Source organism: Apostichopus japonicus, chromosome 19 (genome assembly GCF_037975245.1).
Source record: "Apostichopus japonicus isolate 1M-3 chromosome 19, ASM3797524v1, whole genome shotgun sequence".
NCBI classification, from domain to species: domain Eukaryota; kingdom Metazoa; phylum Echinodermata; class Holothuroidea; order Aspidochirotida; family Stichopodidae; genus Apostichopus; species Apostichopus japonicus.
The window spans coordinates 20,132,514-20,154,487 of NC_092579.1; the positions used below are offsets into that span (position 1 = coordinate 20,132,514).

A 21,974-nucleotide genomic window follows, 5' to 3' on the forward strand; every position below is an offset into this window, starting at 1 on the left:
ACAAAAGTAAAACTAGTGTAAGACAGAGAAAAAAGGGGAGGGTAGATAATGCCAGGGATGCTGGGTCAATCCTGCATGGCAAGACCACCCTCCCAGGGAAATCCTCTATATGGTGCGATACAATGCAACTTCTCTGTAAGCACTCTTGACAGGATAATTATGATTCCTGAGTCAATAATATTAGGTTATTCATATTTCTAATTTTAGGCTTACGTACATAATTATTACAAGATTTGTTGAAATACGAATAAGAATTCTACTTACGTGTATGGCAAGCCATGTGGGACAAACACCGCATAATATATCCGCGTATTAATTCGAAGATATACGCGTGTTAATTGTACATGTGTAAAGTTTCGCTTTTTAAAGCGATCTCGCGAACCCACCAAAACAATTATCGTTGGTATATGTACACAGCAAGAGCGGAATTATTTTTTCGTGTATATTCTAATTAATCCGTGCATATATTGGATTTAATCTCCATATGTATTTTATTTAATACGTGTATATTTTCGAATTAATACGTGTATATATTCGAATTAATACGTGTATATACTCGAATTAATACGTGTATATATTCGAATTAATACGCGGATATATTTAATCCATATGATTGGCTCATAATATATACGCGTATATATTCCAATTAATACGCGTATAAATTCCAATTAATACGCGGATATATTATGCAGTGTTTGTCCCACGTGGCTTGCCATATACGTGCGGCACGGCACCCCTACCATAGGCGTAGGAGGCGGGGGCTGGGGGCTGCAGCCCGCCCCCAAGCAAATATTTTTGTGAAAATTCGGGCAATATGAGGAGAATTTTTCGGGCACCTACTGAAAGAAAAATAAATTGCAATGTGTTTTTCATTGGTTAAACTTATGTTATTATTATTATCATTATTATTGTAACGAATTCCCGAAAATTTCTAACCGATATGGAACGGTAATAACACGGCATTATGATTGTATGTAATTGGCATGCGATGCAATAACCGATGCATGCCTATATGATATGTAGATTTAAGATGTTGAACGCGCGCAAATGTTGAACTTTGCGCGCGAAAAATTTTGGTTATATTTTTCGGGTAAGTCGTTACAACCCCCCCCCCCAAATCAATCTGGGCTCCTACGCTTATGACCCCTACCTTACGAATCCACCCAGAATGTGGAAAATTATTACTCTAGTTGGAATAGTATGATTATATACCCCTCCCCCAATCACAAGACCCTATAGTAATTAACGTCCCTGAGTAGACCCGCTATATTTTTGTTTATCAAGAATCAAGTCAGCTTGCATTATAAGGCCTTCAAGCGGTAAGATAAGATCCGTATACGAGGGCCAATTATTCGAGATATGCAATTAATTCATTATTTTTTATTTTAAATTGTAACTCATACTATATAAGAGTTTGTTACTATGAATTTCGACGAACAAACAACCCGGTTTGCCGTAATGAGCCTACCGTAACTTATGAATTCCGTTCTCTAAATACAGTCTGTCGTGACGAGAAGTAGGCCCAGGGCCTGAATGGTTTATACACCAAACCTGAACGACCTGAGGGTCACAAGGCCCATACTTTTGAAAGTCCTGGATCTGCCACTGGCTATTTTGATGCGTCTATAGATTTACAGCTAGTACAGCGAAATTTGAAATGGGGAATTACTGCAAATGAATACCCACATCTTGAAAATGACATTCATAGACTCCCGAAGAGCGGTGTGACAACTTTACATCATTTCTTAGTTGATTAGAAGTGGAAACCGCTGTATAATCACCTCAGACCTTTCAGACAGTCTGTGCATACATTCCAAATTTTGTTCCAGTAAGCTATATTTAGTGGTTACAAAGAGGTTTTTTTTTTTCCATAGGCCTACATTTTTTCTTACTTTTGCAACGATTGTTGACTTTTTAATTACAATTTTATTTATTTTTATGTCATGAATACCAAACAGAGACCGTTACAAACAAGAAACTTTTATAAACTGGGTGGGCGGCCGAGGGCACATGTGGGCCACCATCATAGGCTCCGTCGCCTCTGCGTTTTGGTCACCAGTCTTGGTGGGAGATAACCTTATAAAAGAAATTGATGAGGCCCATGACGTATTGCGTGACCGTCATTGCAGACAATGGAAACATAGATGATTTTAATTCGATTATTTCCTTCCATTAATATATACATATTTTCATTGCTGTTTCTGAAATCATGTATATGTCAATTATTGCTAATGTGACGATGACTGAAAAGGAAATGATAAGAAATTGTTGATGCTAGGGCGCTAATTTCCTCCCATCATTGGCTAATAATCCGTTGGGGTTCAAGTTTGCCTTTTGTACAAGACGAATACTTTAGACAGTTATATCTTACAGAATGAAACATCATTTGAGGTTTCTTAGTTAAAGAAGATTTTGTGTGTATGTCTCCTGATGGTACGTGGTCCATTTCTGTTCTTTTTTTAAAACTTAATGTAGACGGTTATAAATATATACTGTTGCCCCTGACAGATGTTACAGCTACTAATCGTGACTGTCCATAATGTGAAAGCAGGGAGTTGTTATGGAACAACTTCCTGATGAAACTAAAGGAGGGTGGAGAACACGTACGGTGGTGGAGAAGAGCTACATAGGGGAGCGACAGGGGAAGGATAGTTGGGCCACGGCTGATCGAAACATACTTCAGTCACCGCGATGCTCAGTGAACAAAAACAAAGGGGATTGGGGTTGTAAATTTAAAGGTATGCGTGTATTAATTGGCCCCAAATATGCTAGATATTCAAATATGCTCACCTTTGGTCAAAATTCTTAAACTTTTTTATTACAACCTTCGAGGAAAATTTCCTCACTGGGACATTCAGTCATCCTTTCGTGTTCCTTAAAAATATCTGAGAACAATTTGAAGAGTAAAGACCTCCAGGAAAGTACTGTTTGAAAACTTCTAGCAATTATAGCGTGGTATAATTTTGGGCCTATACAGACTACGTTTAACTCTGTCGCATGGTAGACAGAAAAGGTATGCTGTGATTACCGTACATTACGCAATCCTGAAACCATAGATATTACATTATTAGAATATTGTCAACACAAGTTGTAAAGATCCATGACATAAACTTAGGTGGGCATGATTTATAACTAGGCTAGTCGTAACAGTTTTTTTCTTTACGACATTGCTCCCCTCCCGCTGTTATCTTTTCCTTTTTTTCCCGTTCCAAGCTTGTAAATGTTGACTCATTTTGCAAGGGGTGAGCCGCTTCTCAGGTTTGGCTGCAATGAACACTAACGAAATCTATCAAGCTCAGTTTGCAGAGGATATCTAGTGACATGACAATATGATATATCTGTGGTCGATCCCCTTTCATCTCATTTGTTAGCACACGTTGTATGCTAACATCAACTTTTAGTGTAATATCAATCACACTGATCTCTGTCCTATTTACCGTCACGTTGGATAGGCGGTAATAGAATTTAACTTTCAGTGCCGTAGAATTACTTCAAGATGTCGAAGTCTACGGATGATCTGTCGTCAACATGTCCTCTGTGTTACCAGGATGTTAAAATTTACGCAATTGGGTCTTGTGATCACACAATTTGTCACGTTTGTTCAACAAGAATGCGAGCGCTTTGCAAGCAGATGTATTGCCCAGTGTGTCGTGCAGATCTTAACCAGGTAGCCTAACCTACGGCGTAGACCTAGACTAAGTTAGTAACGGCTACAGTAGTTAGGCCTAGCCTGCATAGTAGAACTAGTAGTAGTAGATTATATGTAATTTTTACGCTATATTCCCTACGTTTGTGTACTCACACACATAGACAATGTAGTTGCTGTTTGAATATCGTTCTGATGTATTTCACCCGGGTTAGGCCTAAGCCTACTTCGCCTGATCAAAACGGGTCAACTCAAACTGCCCCAACCTAACCAGTCAGGAACAACTGTTAGAGAACAAGAAAACACCAGCTTCATATTTATTTTTGCATCATTTTCATATTTTTCTATTAGTATTATGGCAATTATGGATAGATTCAGTACAGATAGTTTCAGGTTAATTGTCCATATAATGAATTAAATTTTCTATAATAATCTCCAAAGAATTGGTTTCAGGAATGGGTGGCACTCAGAAATTTTTTCCAATCCTTGTACTTGACCGATTCCCTCAATCAGACTGGTTCAGATTCTTTAACCGATTATCTTTAAGCATTTCACTAGTCTAGAATGTTGGAGAAGGAATTCAAATCCTACATATCTTGATTATAGTTGTCCAACCCAATCCCTTAGAGCACATGTTGAAGTAGTACTCCAAACTTTCTGAATGTTAATCTCAAAAGCTCAAAATAATAAGTGAGTATGGCATGATGACAACATTGTCAATTGTTCTTATTTCTTAATACTGGAAAATGGCAAGATTTGGTATGTACATTATTTTGTCAGAATTGCACGTTATTGAATGTTCATAATCACCTAAACTAAAAATAGGATACAACAGTTTTTGCGATTATATTCCATCTCACATAATAATAATAATAATAATAATAATAATCAGCAGTTATTTTACAACGCTTAAGCGACCAAAAATGTGGGAGAAACCCGCAATGGTTTATGGATTACAACTTAAAAGTTGGGTGGCTTCGAATTCAACATTTTAAACTCGAATTTGGAATCTTTTCAATTTAAAGAGGAAATTTAAGATGGGAAAACCGTAGATTGCTCTTGGAATGAAAAACCCACCTTACTATGACCCAGCCGGGCATCGAACCCGGAACATCCCGATTGCTAAGCCTCAGTGCTCCAAATGCCACTGCTTTTATCCACACCGCCACAGCACCGGTATTACATAACCTCATAACCTGACTAGAGGATATTTGAATCTACTATGCTCATTGCAAAGCCTGTAGGTTACATATTTGGAAAGCCCTATTTGAATGATGGATTTGAAAGTTTATGCACTATTTCTTTGTCTTTTCATATTGATTCTTCTATCCTTTCAGGTGGTATTCATGAACAAGCATCATTTGTTCAAGGGCATCATCACTCACCGCTTCCCCCGTGATCGAGACACAAAGATTTTCTTCCAGAATAACAGAGTCAGATTGGAGTTCAATAAATTACTACAGCATCAGTGCGCACTCTGTCTAACCAGAAATTCGGAGGGAACTTTCAAAATGCTGCAAGATCACATGAGGAAAGATCATGAGCTTTTCTACTGTGAACTTTGCCTGGAACATCTGAAGGTAACAATTTGCTTTTATAAAAATGATCAAGTCACAACTGGAGCAACTTGAGTATATCGTGCCCTGGATTCCTTTTTGAACTTTCCATTCCCCAACTCCAGTCCCTCCTGGACTTGATCAAGCATCTCTTATCTTTGATTGCTGTACACCTCTTCATTGTGGACAGTTGATCTTGTTTACTGCCCTCTAACTGGTATTATTATTATTTGAGATGCCACATAGAGTGAAGATTTATTTTGCAGATTTATGTCAACCTTAACTTATGCATACATTAGTATTTCTATTATAAGTATGATAGCTAATATATAACAACAATAAATAAAAATCATAAAGAATTAATGATTTAGATGGAAAGTTGAATTTAGAAGTTTACAAGAAAATGGCAATAAAGGTGAACTTCCTGATCCCTAAAATTTTTTTTCTATTTAACATTGCAGATCTTTACGTCAGAGAGAAAATGTTACCCCCGCAAGGATCTGGCACAACACAGGAGGAAAGGTGATGCAGATGATACATCATACAAAGGCCATCCTCTCTGTGAGTTCTGTGATAAGAGATACTTTGACAATGATGAACTTTTAAAACATCTTAGGAGGGATCACTACTTCTGTCATTTCTGCGAGAGCTCTGGAGTCAGTAACCAATATTACGAGTAAGTTTCAGTACTTAATCTACATAATACTTGGGGTGGGTGAGGGGGAGGGAAGGGTAATGTAGCATTCAAATTTTGTGAAGCACTTTCCTGTGTACAGAAAACTGCTATATATTAAAACTGCACGTGTACAGCAATTTCCCTGTTTTGCAAAAGGCATTTTGCTAGATGCAAAATAAGATAAATTATTCCTTGATCTTGTTATATGTTGCAGCACTTGGTTAAAGCTTTTGGTATCAATAACCAGCATCATTTTAGTTTCAATACTTAATTTGCAGAATACTACTGCAGGGGGAGCACAACAGTTTCTTCCCAATGCAAAAGCAACCAGTTGCAGCCACATGCCATTAACATTCATCCAAAGTCTCTGGAGTAGAGTTGTGGTGAATAGATTCTGCAGTGGAGTGAGCACATGTTGGGACACAAAATGTGATGCTGTCGTCCTTCCATCGCTGCCCTGCAGTGGTCTCTTTCCCCACAAGCTATAATTTTCAAAATTAGTAGAAGGGGGGGGGGTGGGGGAAGAGAGAGAAATAGTATTGGCCTGGCAGGCAATTAATTTAATTTTCACCTCTAAATGAAACTATTTTTCTCACTTCTAATGACCTTCACTTACTTCACTCCTCACTTACCTGTCTCCTCACATGAAAGTCACTTTAGCCCTACCATGTCTAGAGCACCCGGTTACGTTTTAGCACAGTATATTTGCTCGCCGATCATCCCATTCCAGTCTACCGCCCCCTTCCTCATTCTAAATACCCACAGTGTCTGGAGTACTTAATGAGAACTGTAGAAATTAAAAGTTAATGCTGAGCTACCTTTTGTGAAGGATCTACTTTATCTTATTTACCAGAAGCACATCTTCAATCGAGATCGGATGATGAATATCATCTTGTTCCGTCACATTGGAAAGCGGCCCAGCGACTGTTTTAATTTTTATTTGACATTATTTTTTGGTTTGTTTGTTGAATTACTGCAATTTTCAAATTTGCAAACCAATTATTACTCTTCGGTTCAAAACTGACCTTCCTGTAATCTGCCAATTACTGTATTTCAACTCATAAAGCCCATAACTCTCCTCAAAGACATCTTTGTTTTCAAATGCCATCCTTTGTGTTTTGTGTCCAAAGTCTGACATGTGACCCGGTTGAATAATAGCAGGCATTTTCATCAAATTCATTTTTTTTTTCATTTGGACATGAGTATCTCAGTTAATACATGTACTACCGGTAGGCAGAAATTGCTCTCATTAAACTAAGTTCAGTTTGTTTGAGATTGACTTGGTAGGTGGTAGGTAATTAAGGCTTTATTTTGCCAAGTTTTACCATTAGTGATTTGTAATCGTCTTTTGTATTAATTAACGTTATGCTCAGTGCATGAAACTCTCTCTTAACAAACATGCCTCGAATAACTTCCACTGGCCTATTACCTCGTAATACCTGTCTTAACTCATACATGGAGCATCAAAGTACTGTACAGGCAAATCACAAGTATTGAGATTCTGTAACTATGCTGCTCAAGCCCATGGAAGCAGCTTTGCATAAAAAGGCATTTATTAATACTAAATATCATTTTTGGGAGTAATGCTACTGTAATGGAGCTTAAAAATGCAAAGAGCTTCTCATTATAGGGAGATTAATGAGCTACCACTGTGATATATATATATAAATTTATTCACCATCTGCAGGTGCCAAAACTTTAAAATGTGACAAAGGTTAAAAAATTTATAGAAAATATTGCAGTTCCTCTCAGAACTTTACATGGCAACTGATGCTTAGTTTTTGAGAAAAGTACAATAGTACTATGTCGCAAGGAATGATTGATCATGATATTGAAGCCTGCTAATAGTGAATAGTTTGTCTCAGACTGTCAGTAGCAGCTTTCAAACCCAAAGTACAAAACAGTATTGAATTGAATTAAATTTATTGTCCGCAATCCGAAATTTGGCTTACACAGGTTGTAAACGGTGGAAAAAATGCAATATTATAGTATAGGTATCAATATACTGCGATACACATACAGAATACAAACATATATTCAACAAGTCCTATAAATACGAAACTTATCTTCTCACTTGTGAATTGAGTATATGGATAGAATTAGGCACAAATGAGTATCTGTAGCGGGCCCTAAGTGTACGTGGTGGGTATAAACGCAGTCCAGAGCGGTTGTAAATGTAGTGCTCAAACAAGGGGTGTGTTGGGTCTTGCATGATTTGTTTCACTTGAATGCAGACCCTCTCATGATACAAGCACTCTAACAAAGGTAAGTGAACAGCAATTAACCTGCTGAGCAACTTTCCTAGATTGCTCAAGCATCTTCACATCGATTCTTGTAACAATTTATGTTATACATCAGAACACTTTGAATAAGGGATGGATTTATAGAACAAGGTCATGATTGTTTTATCCACTCTGAGGTTGTACAGTTTTCTCAAGAAATACAGCCTCTGATTTATGCGCCTGACATTAAACAATATCTGGCAGAGTGCCAGCAGTTGGTGCACTAGCAATGAATAATTTACAGTGTGTTGGAGTTATCCCCTGAAGGATTGATTTTTTCTAAATATTGACAAATTCTGTGGTTTTGTAAACAAACAAAAATTTGCGATTGCAATTGTGTAGTAATTTTGCCCGCTTGTATAATTTATATATAAATATATAGTTTATGCAACACTGGGTAATATATTCCCTGGACAGGTTAAACAACTTGTTCTCTATACTGGTACTTCTAATGTACCTTACAGTATTAAGTACAAGGACCTTGTTTCCAGTTTACATTAGAACTATAAATGTTTTTCATGTGAAAATTGGCAAGGAAGCACTAAGCCAGTCAGCAATATAAATATTGTGCTATATATGCAAAACCATAAAAAATATCTCTGGACCAATAACAACCAGTGCTACTGTATGGCTGACTGTATAAAGGCGATGGTGGTATTAGGAGCAAATGAAACGTAGCATCTGGGAGGTTTGTGGGTTCAGACACCCCTGGCCACCCAAAGCAAGTTGGGGTTTTCACCAGGAGATATCCAAGGTTTCACCATCTGACATGGTCTTACAAATCGGGTAACCACCCGACATCAACTGTAAGTTGCCAGCCATTTGTCGTAGAGCACCTCAATCCTGTCAAGAAGCTGGTTAAATTGAAGCTGGTTATTTGTCTTTATCATTTCAGTGACTATGGCAACCTGAAAGACCATTTCCAGGACAGCCATTACCTCTGTGAGGAAGCAGATTGCCAATTCGAACAGTTCAGTCATGCGTTTGCAAGTGACATCGACTTAAAGGCACATCGAGCAGCCGTCCACAGTAAGACTTTCTCCAAGTTTCAGGCCAGACAGAATCGTCAAATAGATGTCGAAATTAATCTCCCCCCGAGAACGAGAGACAGGCGTGGAGGTGAGTTACTTCGTTGTGCGTAATCAAATGTCTTTAGGTAGACAGACATTGTAGATATTGGTTTACAGCAGCTGTTTGAGTTTGGTCGACAATTTTCACAAACCTGCAGAGTAGTACTCTTAATAAGATTGCAATTGATCAAACTGAGACACTGTGCTAGAGTTTGAAGGTTCAAGGAATCAAATGAAGGTTCAAGAGTAGGTAATTACTGAACTTGATTCAATCCTGAACATTTTGAACATACTTAGCATTAAGCACAGATTTTCAGACAACATGGAAAGTGTGAGATGTTGAATGTTTACTTTAGTTTTTGAAAATGAAACTTGGCTTGCAAGCTAATGAACTCTAGCTATTTTAATGCAATTCCATTGATATAAGATTTTACTATAAAACAGGACCCTCCCCCCACCCCCACCCCCACCCCCCCAAAAGAAAAAAATGTATCAAAATTAAACTCAAAAAGCTGCTTTAATTATACAGTGGAAAAGATGAGTTGCCTTGTTGTAGATTTATGTAATTCGTATACCTTGTCATAAATATTTTTTGGTGCAGTAGCTACGTATGAATATGAGACATCTTGTACCAATTACATGTTTAGGTATATACATACAAAATTGGAAATTTCAGTAGAAAACTGGAGCAGGATGATTGGATTACAAAGTATTTAACATTTCTTTTGCAGTAAAGGTTTGAATGTTTATTCAGAGCACATTTGCATTTGGTAAATTTACATATCGGAGGAAATCTGGATATCTTTACTCCTCTCTCTCGGTCAGTCTACTGTGAAATTCATGGATTCATTTTGACTTAAGGACCCATAGTTGACCATAACTCCCAATCCTTGTCATTTTGGTATTCTGTTCTCCATTGTCAGTGTTACTTTATACTAATTCATTGTTCACCCTTCTTTTACCTGCAGGAGGTCCAACTGTTGGACGAGGTAGAGCGCACCTCTTAAGGTAAGGCCTCCCAGAAATTACTTCTTCCCTTTCCTTAAAAGAACTTGTCCATAAATTTATATAAGTACTTTTTTTTTTTTTTTGAGGACTGTTTCTTTTTGCAAGAACCAGGCTACAAAAGCATATACCCCCAAAATTACAGTATCAAACAATACTATATACTCACTGACCAAAAACTTAAGAGTAATTGGGAAAATGATAGAAAGTTGCTGTTAACTTTTGTTCTGTAACCAACACCTCAAAGAGTGACTTTATTCCTCACAAAACGACACCTCGGATATTTTTACTGTTGGCGTTTTCTTTAACATTATACCTAACTGATAGTGCAGCAATGCTGCCACTACATGGGAAATTAGACAGCCAACTTTGATTCATGCTTGTAACAGAGCTGAACTAAACTGTTCATGGCCAAACTCTGGGTCGTAAGTCATTTTAAAAATTGTTCGGTCACCCTCTGCAACTCTCTTGACCATCTCATTTCAGAGATGACGATGATGAGGAGGACACTCTGAGGGCGATGCAGGCATCCCTGCAAACATCCAGAGCAGAAGAGGAAAGCAAAAGGAGACAGAAGGAGGAGAAAGTGCGGAAAAAGAATAACAACAGAAAAGCACCGGACGAAGTCTACGAACAACCGTATACGGACGTACGGTTGAGTGATCCAAGTTTTGAGGAGAGTGCCAAACCCAGGAGAAACCATTCCAAAGTCCAGGCTGTTGAAAAGACGGGACACGAGGATGGTAAAACTAAAGAGGAAGAAAATGTCAATGTGCCGGTTGTAAGAACTGACCGAGATTTCCCCAAACTGCTCGACCAGGAGGTTGATCAAACTACTCCCTTAGTGTCGTCCTGGGGTAAGCCCAAGATGCGAGTCGATGACTTTCCCGGTTTGAAACCGTCCGCTGCCACCACACCATCTTCTTCCCAGTCACAGACTTCAGGCAGCTGGCGACCCCAGAAGGTGGGTTCCCTCAGCGAGTACCCCGTCTTGAGCGGTGGTGGAACCACGACGACAACGAAGACTGGGGGAAGCTCAAAGGCTGCAAAGACAGCTACCGTGTCTCAGAATGTGCAATCCAAGCCACACAATTCCAAGGGTGGTGATTCTCGTCAGGGTCAGTCTGTCCCTAGGCAAGTACCCCCTCCTAGTAGTGCCCCTAAGAAGAAGCAAGTAGCAACTAACAGTCAGCCTCCTAAATTCAAAGCGAAGCCAGGAGAGTTTCCGTCTCTGAGTTCCATCGCGACATTTCTGAAAAACGATTCCGTACCCAACAGGCATCCGGAGAATGTCACCGACGGGCGTCAGTCAGAGTGGAAGAGGCCGACGGTAGAGAGACATACTGCGCCACCTAAAAAAGAACCAAAGCAAAAGGCACCATCGGTGGGTGCCAAGACGGAACAGGTTCACAGTTCCATGAGACCCCCTCCTGGGTTCGGTAGTCAACCCCCTGGTTTCCCATCTGGCCCGCCACCAGGATTTGGATCCATGATAGCCAACACTACACAATTTCAACAACAGTCATCCTTTGTTCCCCCGGAGGATTACAAAGACCGCAACCGCGCGCTCGTCCACAGGATCAGGAAATGCCTGAAAGACAAAGATGGCGGATTTGATCTATTCAGAACTCTCTCCGGACAGTTCAGAACGAACCTTCTCACTGCGCAGGATTATTACGACAAGTGCCTCATTCTGCTGGGGGATAACTTCAAGAAGATATTCGAGGAGCTGGTCAGCCTCCTCCCAGACGTTGAGAAGCAGCAAGAACTCTTGAGAGTCCACAACGAAAGATCGTCGTGCAAGAAGAGCCATCAGCCCGACCCAGGCGTTTTAAAGATCAGCAAGAACAGTAGCAATGCCGCCTGGAAGGACACCCCCCAGAACAAACACAAAACCTGCACCCAGTGCCGTCAGATGGTCCTCCTGAAAGACTTTGAGGACCATCTCAACACTCATCAAGACTTCCCCGCCTTGACTTCGTCCGCTCCGGTGAAAGCAAAATCTGGATTCCAGTCACAGTCTGCCTGGGGAAGGATGAAGTAAGTGGCAGTAGGTGTAAGTGATTCAAGATAAATACCAAAGTCGTGGAGAAGTCTAAAGTTGTCCACACCAGCAACTTTTTAGTCATTTTTTTTATTTCATTTTTTTTTTCATTATTATAATTTTTGCGTTCTATTGGTTTGACTTTACATTGGTAGGGGATTTTAACCGAGAAATGTAACCACTTTTGGGTGGCACGGATCACAAACCTGTCATAACAAAGATTAGTTGCTCTTACAAGTGCTGTTTTTCATATTGCATAGAACCAGATATTCTCAATAGTTGAAACTTAGATTACAGTCGGGTTCATGAAATGAAAACGGTCCAAAATCAGGTTGACACTGACCGTTAAGACCACAGGGCTTCACTTCGCCCTACCATGTGTGCTTTTTGTAAACCTAGGTTTTTGTGAGATTGTGGCACCTCCGAGCCCTTTAACTCAAACCAGTGTTAACCTCTGGAAACTGGTAGACAAATTGATTTAGAACCCCTGGTAAAGCACATGATGTTATTCAGAATGTGACAGTAGAATTGAACTAACACAATGCAGGACAGTTACATTTGCAAATTGTTGATCAACATGCTTGCCTTCAAAAACATACTTCTAGGGACAGATATGTGGGTACTTGCCCTCCTCTAGCATTTATGATGCAGTCGTTTCAGACAATTGGAAAGTGTTAAGCAGTCAAAAGCAGCATCCAAGGGTTTTATCCAGATCAGGTTATTTCGTTTCACGCATTTTAATCTTAAAATTATTCTGAATATTTGCCTCATCCTGCTTCCCACATAAGAGCATGTTTTCCTCTCACTTATCATGTTGTGGCGTTTGACCTTTTGTAGAAATTTATCCTCTTCTCCTTGAAGATATTTATGTAATGAAGATCTGATTCACCTTGTAAATATAGGACACTTCAAAGTGGAGGATTTAAAACAGACATTTTAATGGACAAGTAAGTCTTGATGACCTTTGTTGTAGTGTTTAGAATTACATGGATTTATCAAACTGTGTGAAGCAATTCATTGGCCTATACAGAGGAGGTGACATGCTTTGTAGGCACACATATTCCATATGGCTGAAATTTTTATAACAAATACGGAAAAATTAAAGCTCGGTCGTCAACAAAATTGTTGTCAAAATGATGGGAACGTTGGCACCATTTTGCTTCAGAGCCCACTTCTCGGAAGAGAGGGGCGGCGTCACAGTTTGGAATTTTGGCTCTGGACCTGTTAATGACAGCTTTAAATTTGCCTTAAAGGAGCATTCCAGACTTATCAAAATGCCAGAAATATGTAGATGTGCTGTGCTCAGAGAACTTAACTTTTGTGTTTGACTGTGACTTAGCAACATGACATTTCTCCCTAATAGATGCTGCATAAGGAGTTTGATTAGAGTTTGCAATGGAAGATTTGGATTTTCTGTTAGAAGTAGTATTTAATGTTTTAATTTGTGCAAGGGTTGGGAAGGGATTCGGTGGGAAAGTTTTCATTTTTTTTTTGGAGTCTTGGATGATTATAATCACAACTCATGAACTGCAGTTGAATGGCATGTTTTAAGTGTTGAATAAAAAACAACTTAAAGCTGACATTAAAAATATTTCAATATATTGATTTGTACGTATCAAATTACAAGGTGCATTGAATTCTTCACACAAAAAGTCTTAACGATGCATCGGTATTTCTTTTACATGTTGAATGATTTTAGCAACCTAAAAATGGTGTCCTAAATAAGAAAAAAGGTCACCTTACAACAGTTTTATTTGTCATTAGCAGTCGGACTTACTTTCAAGAGCTGAAAAATGGTCTTCTGGTGACAGAAGTGTGTGATTTTACTTAAGATTTCCTATGCCATTGTTCAGCTACAGTAATAAGTACAATAACAGCATGTATAGGTGGGATGCTAGTTTTGGCTCGGATATTATCATGAGTTTAAACTCAACGATTCCCTCCATATATTAAAAACGGCAACAAATCTTGATAAGTGGTATCTTTGAATTTTCCTTTTCTTCAAATTATTTGCAGGCATTGAGGATTTGTGATTATTTTAGACAATGTCAAATTGAGAGGAAATAGTAAAAAGGGTGGCAGTACCATATTTGCCGCTAAATTACCATTATTTTGACTTTGTAGCATATTTGGAGGCAATTGCAAATGCCTCAAGTCTGTTAAGTTTTGTGACTTTTTAATTGATCAATGCCAGACTACAATCAATCAATTGCTATTAAGTTTGAAATTTTAATTGAATTTCATGTTTGTTTGTTTTTTAAATTCCCAGTTTATAAATTTCAGTTCGTCCTTGTGGTTTGTAGCCCTACCAATGGCTGCCTTTTCAAAAGATAAATAAGTTAAACAATGGATATTTCTGTCACACATATTGTGCATTTTTAATATATTTCTGCCATATTGAAGAAGTAAACGAGGACATTGTAAGTAGTCGCAAATATATATTTGGCAAAGAAACAACCCACTCTCCTTTTCTTTTTTCATCATTCGTATTGTTGGATATTTTGCTTCACGGCATGTGGCATTCTCATTTTGTACAGTTATTTCAGCATTGGACATGGGAACCTTTGTTCAGCCTGTGCTTGTATGGATGTATATGACAGGTAAATTGTAAAAGACTGCTAATGCAAAAACCAACATTTTCTGATCACTGATTTGGTATATACAGTACATGCTGTGTGTAGAGAAGAAGAGAATTGTTTTGGTGGTGATCAAAGGTCATTAAAAGTTGCCTTTGGTCAGAGAGAAGTGATGGTACCTGATGATAAATAGCTTGAAAGAATCTCATTCCGACCAGCACCAATAGCCTTCTCACTCTTAACCCCCCCCCCACCCCCTCGCTATCTTAAAAGATAAATGTTGAAGGTCTGAGAGCGAAACGGAATCACTCGGTAGTCGAAGCTTTAGTCGATGCCGCGATGCAGTTGGACCAATGATAAACTTTGAAAGGGAAAGGGGATAGAAGCAAGACCAGAGTTCAAATTAGTAACAGAAATAGATTGATAGATAGTTTTCCATTGCCTTTTATTTGACTCAGCAAATCAGAAACATGTTTTACTACGAATCTGGTCGGATACCGTGAGTTTCATGATTCGATTTCATGTTGTTCTAAGCCATCGCATATCGAACATTCATAAAACACGTTTTCGTTGCCATGGCGATATCACTTAAATCAATGGTATTAGAGCGAAAGTGAATATGAAGCAAACTATGAGTCCAATGATCGCAAGCCAAGACTCCATCCCTAGATCATCGTTCAGATTCGTGGCAGACGACACCTTGCTACTTTCAGAAGGCGCATCTCGACTTGTTCGTCCTACATTAATGCCCCCGTGAGCATGCGCATACAGGTCAACTGATCTGTTTCTACGATGTGGTTTCTGATTGCAATAAACAGCAAGGTCGTCGGCACAGTGTTGATCACCTTTGTTAAGCACCTCATCGATAAGTTCACCGGTGCCATGGGAACTACTTTGGCAGCTGAAAGATAATTTCTGTCTTGTTTCGTCGATGCTCTGGCAGGTTTGTTGTTGTGTCCTTTCCTTCATTTTAAACTTTTTGGATTTTTTATTCACGGGAAGTGACGTCAAAGACTCCGTCCATCTTAACCGACGATTGTTCTTTTCTTTAAGAGCAGATTTCTCGACGAACCTTTCTTCTGTTCTTTCCTCTCTCACGAGAGTTTTGTTGTGCCCCTCTCCCGCTACTTTCTTGTCTGTTCCATACTTTGTTTTAACGTAGCATTTATGTACATCATCGTCCTTATTATCATGCATGACGCAATGTTCAACGACGAGACCGGAGTTTCGTACAGCGGTTTTGCCTTCAACAATACCGTCTGTAACTGTAGCAATGGCTGGTTGTTTCTTACATTTCGCCAGAAAATTTCTCTTTTGTGATGACAGAGATTTCGTCATGTGGTTTGAAGTGGAGGGCGCATGCGTAGACACAGGAGATACAGACAAGGCCAATCCTGTCAACTTGTTGGTTGCTGCAACATTTGCAGTTATCTTGAAGTTAGCTGGTGAGTTGTTCTTTTCGCTAACAGGTTGAATAACTCGTGGCCTACGACCAACCAGATACCGGCTTACTGTCTTGATTTGATTCTTGCTCAAATCGAATCGAACACGCTTGTGTACCTTCAGGTTCTCAATTGGATTGATCAACATTTGATTCGAAATATTGTCCTCCTTGTGAATGTTAAGAGTTGGTTTTACTTTATCAGGGACTCGATCCACGTGAACCTTTTGTTTCTCAACAATCGCTGTTACTTTCTTTATTTCGTCTCCATGGAATGTCTTCTTAGGCTTGATGATATTACTCTCTTCTGCTTTATTTGGAGAGATGTTGCTAGCAGGAGGAGTAAGAATGAGATTTTTGTCATCACCAACTGGTGGAGAGTTTGACAATCGATAAATTGAAGGATGAAAGTCTGCAGGAGGTGGCATGTAGAAGACATCACTGACTTTGTTGTATATAATCTCACCAGGATGGATGTCACGAGGCATTATTGCATGTGATGATGGTGGTAACATTGGTGGTGATGACGGTGGTGGCATTGGTGGTGATGGTGGCGGTGCCTTTGGTGGCATAGCTAGTAATGGTGGTGGGAACAGATCCGGTTCTACTGCAGACATATCAAGTGGATGCGAGCGACACGGAGGGCAATAGGCTGCTGAAATATCTTGATAGCTTAAACTTCGGTCATGTTCCTCCGCCCATGGCATCAGATGTGGTGGAGGTAAGATGTCACCATGATATGAGGTAAACTGAGGTGCAGGTGGAGGCATCCAAGGGTCAAAGGCAGGAAAGACCGCTGAGTAGTTTGTTTGGAATTCCAGAGGCTTTCTACCATTGAAGTTGTAGAAGAAGTCGTAATGATATTCTTGGGCAGTTATAGGAGGCCAGAACGGACAAAATTCATTAAAGAATTCCCTTTGGTGTAATCTATCTTGGTGAAGTTTCTCTTCAACCCAGATTCTGCTCATTCGTCTATCATCTAGAAACCACTGGAAGATAAACCTGTCTCGGCGGTCGTAAGGTTCTTTAGATTTAACCTCACATTCTACCTCAACTGTTGCTCTGACGAGATCGCTGATGTCCGGGTGAGCCTCCTCAGACCAGCAGGGTACAACATCCTCTTCCATGTCTACCGAGGTCTGCATCCAGGGTAGTCGGCCTTCTTCGGCTAAACTTGCCAAAGTCGAATCATTGCAACATGATTCTTCCCCGGTGTTATCGTCCATCGGTAGAGGACTTGCTAGCAGAGTCATGACTTGCATTCTGGTCTTCAGATTGTTGACATCTGATTCCAAAGTCGTGACCGGGGTTTCATGTTCTTGGCGTCTCTCGTGAAGATTCATTCGTTGGTATTGACGTAACAGCCAATGACACTTGGCTGTTACTTTAATCATATCGCCGATGGTTTTGGCATTTACTCCAGTGACGTCATCACATTCTGAGGTATCTATCACGGAGTCGGTGTCGCTTTCGTCATCGGATTCGTCATCGTTGTCGTTGTCGATGTGACGATCAATGATGGCGTTGAGCGAAATCTGTGCTGGAACTGGTAACTGTTGCACGTGGTCTTCGGTGCCGTTGGTAACTTTGTTCCAATTGGAGACATGGTGTTTAGAAGCCTCCGTATTCTGAGGGAACCGCTGTTGTGGTCTCTCCTCGACGTGCTCGGGCCCCGTAGTCAAAGAGTGACGTAATTGGGCCGATGGGGTGTCTGTCAGCTGCTGGTCAAGGACACCGAAGGGGTCATCCAATGTAATAGGAAGAGATCTGAAAGAAGATGAAAATTATATAAATATTGAAATATTGCTTAACAAATTAATAAACAGTTAAGTAACTATTCACGTGAAAGCCACCATGTGTACATTTGACGAACGAAACTCTTCACAATGACATATAGATATTATAGATAGTAATCTATCTAACATATATTAAAGGGATATTATATATAGTATTTATCTTCACACTGCATGTACAGCGACAACTGGGACTATGTTGCGAATGATGGATAAATGCCAATAATTTTATATAAACGAACATAATATATTGTGAAAAGTGTTGCAATGGGTGAACACGGGAAATGGGGTACCCCGGGTAAACCCATTTCATTAGTATCGCATTAGGACAACACATTTGTTTAATAACCGTTTTTCGCATTTGGGAATAACGAAGAGGATAAAATATTCAGTACTTTAAAGAAACCATATGGAATATATTGCAACACTTTAATGTTTTAGCAGTACAGGTTAACCTCAGTGAATGTAGTTGGTTTGCACATAAAAGCAGAATAACACGCGTGGGAGAGGACGGGACAGTCTTTGGTTATTATTAAATTTAATATTTCTAGTTCATCTGCAAACTCATACAGTATTGTACTAAGCTAGATGAAAATAAAGTATACAGTTCTACATTTTTAAGTCAAGAAACATATTTTGAAGTATTTTTATGTATCATATTATCGCTGATTCGCTATATCTTACATTAGTTTTATGATAAGAAGGTAGTTTAAATAATGAACTCGTGCTAATCCTTAGAGGTCTGGTAGACCAATAGCGACATTGGACTTATTATAAACACCAAATGTTTCTTTCTACAAACAAGGGGAAACTGGATGTATCCCATTCCAACGAACAAATAGATTATCTAAAATAAACTAAAAATGCTAAGGAAAGGAGCGACTATCATACGGCTGAGCAGTAGTATTAAGTGTAGGTTGGTTTTTACAACCGTGGGAGGGGGAAAGGGGTTATAAACCATTGCGATTCACACACCTACGGGGTTTATAGACACCTATAATCGATAACGTTGATGTGAGTTCCCTGAAATTAAAACTAGCGATATAAAATACTCTTCCTTTTACTAAATCAACCAAAATGATAATGGAAACAATCTCACCTTCCATTTAGATCGGATGAAATGTTCATTTTGTTGAATAGCTTTTGATAACTGTGGAAAATATTTCCGAAAACTTTGCGTAACTCTATAGAGATCTGCTTAGTCTTGCTTGTTGATACAAACTGAAGGTTTGTCGTCAAGGGGACATCTTCATCGGTAGTTTTCATTGTTTCGTGTCGAATCTGCGTCACGCGCATTGACTCACGCGTTTCCTCGGTAAAGAGAGTCTCATTGAAGGCCGGACATGTAAGCGCAAAGGTAGCAGGCACTGCAATACGCACGCGTAATACCCGTAAAGCGTCAGTGTGGTCATTATGACGTGTCGTCTCGTTTGCGCATGACTGCTACTAATTGTTTGTCTTCATCGATGGCGTAACTGCATGCAAAACATTAAGCCGACGCATAAACCGGAGAATATACGTTCAGCCAGGGGTCTAAGTTTCGACGAATGGGGCGCGCGCGCGTGTGTGGGTTGGTGTGTGGGTTGGTGTGTGGGTGGGGGATGCTGTAATATTTTTCTGGACGCTGATACGGCAAGGTTAACAGTTGAGCAATAGTTGATCTACTTTCATATTTCTAATATTCCAGTCGGAACTTTTATATCAATATTTTGTCAAAAAGTTCAATTTTCATACACACAAGACAAACATTTCGAGATAAAATGTTAAAAGTTTGAGATAAAACGAAAGTTCGCTGAATCTCTGAAAATGCAACGAAATCTTATACGATGGATCAAAATTGCCAGATTTTTTTTTTTTATTATCATTATTTTTTTCTCAAGAAAGACGCGTCACAACTTCCGTGGGATAAAACAAAATGGCACCTTCTAGCGCCCCCTCTGTTGCGACCCCGGGTTTTTCCTTTGGCCTTCAAAGCCGATAAAAATAAAATTTTAGATAGATTCAGGGAAGTAAACTCAAAGGACCAAAAGACTACTGAGACGTTTCTGAAAGTTAACAAACACGATATATTTACAATGATACGATCTCTACTGATTTGTACAAGGATTATTGGTACTAGAAATTTGGAATATTACAGACAGATTTTACAATATTACACGGCCGTTAAATTTTTAAAAGATTCTTAACTTATCTTACGCGGCGCGTGCCGGCTCTCGGTTCCTTCGTAGCTGTGCTGACCTCCTTGCGTCACCAACAACGATGTCGGGAGTATCCCTCGTAGGCTGGTATCCCGTGACTTGGTCAGGAGCAAAACCGTTCCCCGCTGGTCCAATTCGACTCAACGTTTGTATCCCAGAATGGCTTCCTCCTGGGTGAACTCCGAAAAACTCTGCCGAAGTCACGCCTGTCCCGGTTAAACGACGCACCAATCTAATGAACAAACAGTCCACCGGTTCCTCCGTCCGTCCCCTCGATAATTAATATTTTATCTCAGATGATTTTCTTCTCACAATAGATCGGAAAACTCTAAACTCTCAATCACCGAAAATATCTCTTCTTATATAGCCGGGGTTTAATCTCCCGAAAGTTCTTTTCCAGGAATCCTGACGGAATAGCATCGAGAATCATCCAAGTCTCGAAGATACGACTGATAGTTCAACGTTCATTGGTCGACGATATCCGGTCGCCTGCTAAAAATAACTTCCCGTATGTTCTGGAAATTTGTAATCGCTAATACCGAATAGCGCCATCATTTCTCGTCGCTTCCAGAAAAATTAAACACGGTTATCAGTCACGACGAGTGACCTACTTATCACCCAGACCAGCGTATACTGAATACACGTACAATGAATACAGTCGTTCGTGACAACGCCTCATCCGATGTGAACCTTTTTAATTCGACATTTGTTTTTTATTAGTAATTTAGGTTTCTTGCTGAATATCATTCCGCGTGATTATGTACAAATAGTAAAAGTAGATGCGAGAAACTTGATCGCTGGAATTAGGTATAGTAACTGTATGCTTGTGTTTCCTAATCCCTTTTCATTTGGTACCGAAATTTAAAGTGGCCATTAGCAATCTGTGGGGTTTAACATTTTGCTCCAACTTCAATAAGTGCTTTCAGTTGGTAGTTATTTTTATCATTTATACTTTCATCTTGATTCTTATATGCTATATCGAGGCTAGACTAGAAACATATTATATGCAGTGTGATAGGCTTAGGATAAAAGTTAGCATGTTTCTGTTTGATTCTATCACGCGTTTTTATGACACACACAACTTGTGCACAATTCCACACATCATCGAAGACAGGAGAGTCATTTTCGGTTTCTTTTGAAATACAAAGTTTATTGCGGATTTTCAAAAGAAGCGAGATTTATGTCAGGAATTAACATAATTACAGACTACTGATGTAAGAGGTATAAAGTCCACCAAAAAAATGTTAAAACGACGAGGAAAATGAAACATGTTAACTATTACGAAGGTAGCGGCTGTTTCGGTTAAATGTATAAAAGTTAGAGACCATGCATTAGCTTTCCATCCCACCAGGATCTTTTTACGGAGGGACAAGTGCCCTTAACTTTGTAAAAATACTTTTAAAAACATTGAAAATTCTCACTTATATATAAATTAGAAGTTCTCCTTGTTTTTTTGTACTGTCAATGAAAAATATCCTTTCCAGTTTTTGAGATGAAAACGTGCCATTTGTTGAGACATTTAAAAAAAACACAAACAATTTTGTAATTTGTATATATGTGTCGAATTGAAGTTAAAACTTGCTTTGACAAAGATAACTGCAGGGAAGATCTTGTACTATTTTGATACTCAATTAGTCATACGATGATTATTAAAGTGAGCTGTGTACCCTTGCATAAAAGAAATAGT

The 21,974-nt window shown here is 39.2% G+C and overlaps 2 protein-coding genes across 2 annotated transcripts; one reads left to right on the plus strand and one right to left on the minus strand.

Moving 5' to 3' along the window:
• Positions 1-3,360: 3,360 nt before the first annotated feature.
• LOC139959901 (E3 ubiquitin-protein ligase ZNF598-like) lies at positions 3,361-14,736 on the plus strand. The gene is made up of 6 exons (XM_071957824.1): positions 3,361-3,667; positions 4,984-5,226; positions 5,664-5,878; positions 9,056-9,279; positions 10,199-10,238; positions 10,722-14,736. Exons 1-6 carry the CDS (start codon positions 3,497-3,499, stop codon positions 12,277-12,279), a joined length of 2,451 nt encoding a protein of 816 aa, XP_071813925.1. The 5' UTR covers positions 3,361-3,496; the 3' UTR covers positions 12,280-14,736.
• Positions 14,737-15,176: 440 nt separating this feature from the next.
• Positions 15,177-19,920, minus strand: LOC139960360 (uncharacterized). Its single transcript, XM_071958672.1, has 2 exons — positions 19,189-19,920; positions 15,177-18,063 (listed from the first exon to the last, which is right to left on the minus strand). Exons 1-2 carry the CDS (start codon positions 19,383-19,385, stop codon positions 15,444-15,446), a joined length of 2,817 nt encoding a protein of 938 aa, XP_071814773.1. The 5' UTR covers positions 19,386-19,920; the 3' UTR covers positions 15,177-15,443.
• Between the last annotated feature and the right edge of the window lie 2,054 nt (positions 19,921-21,974).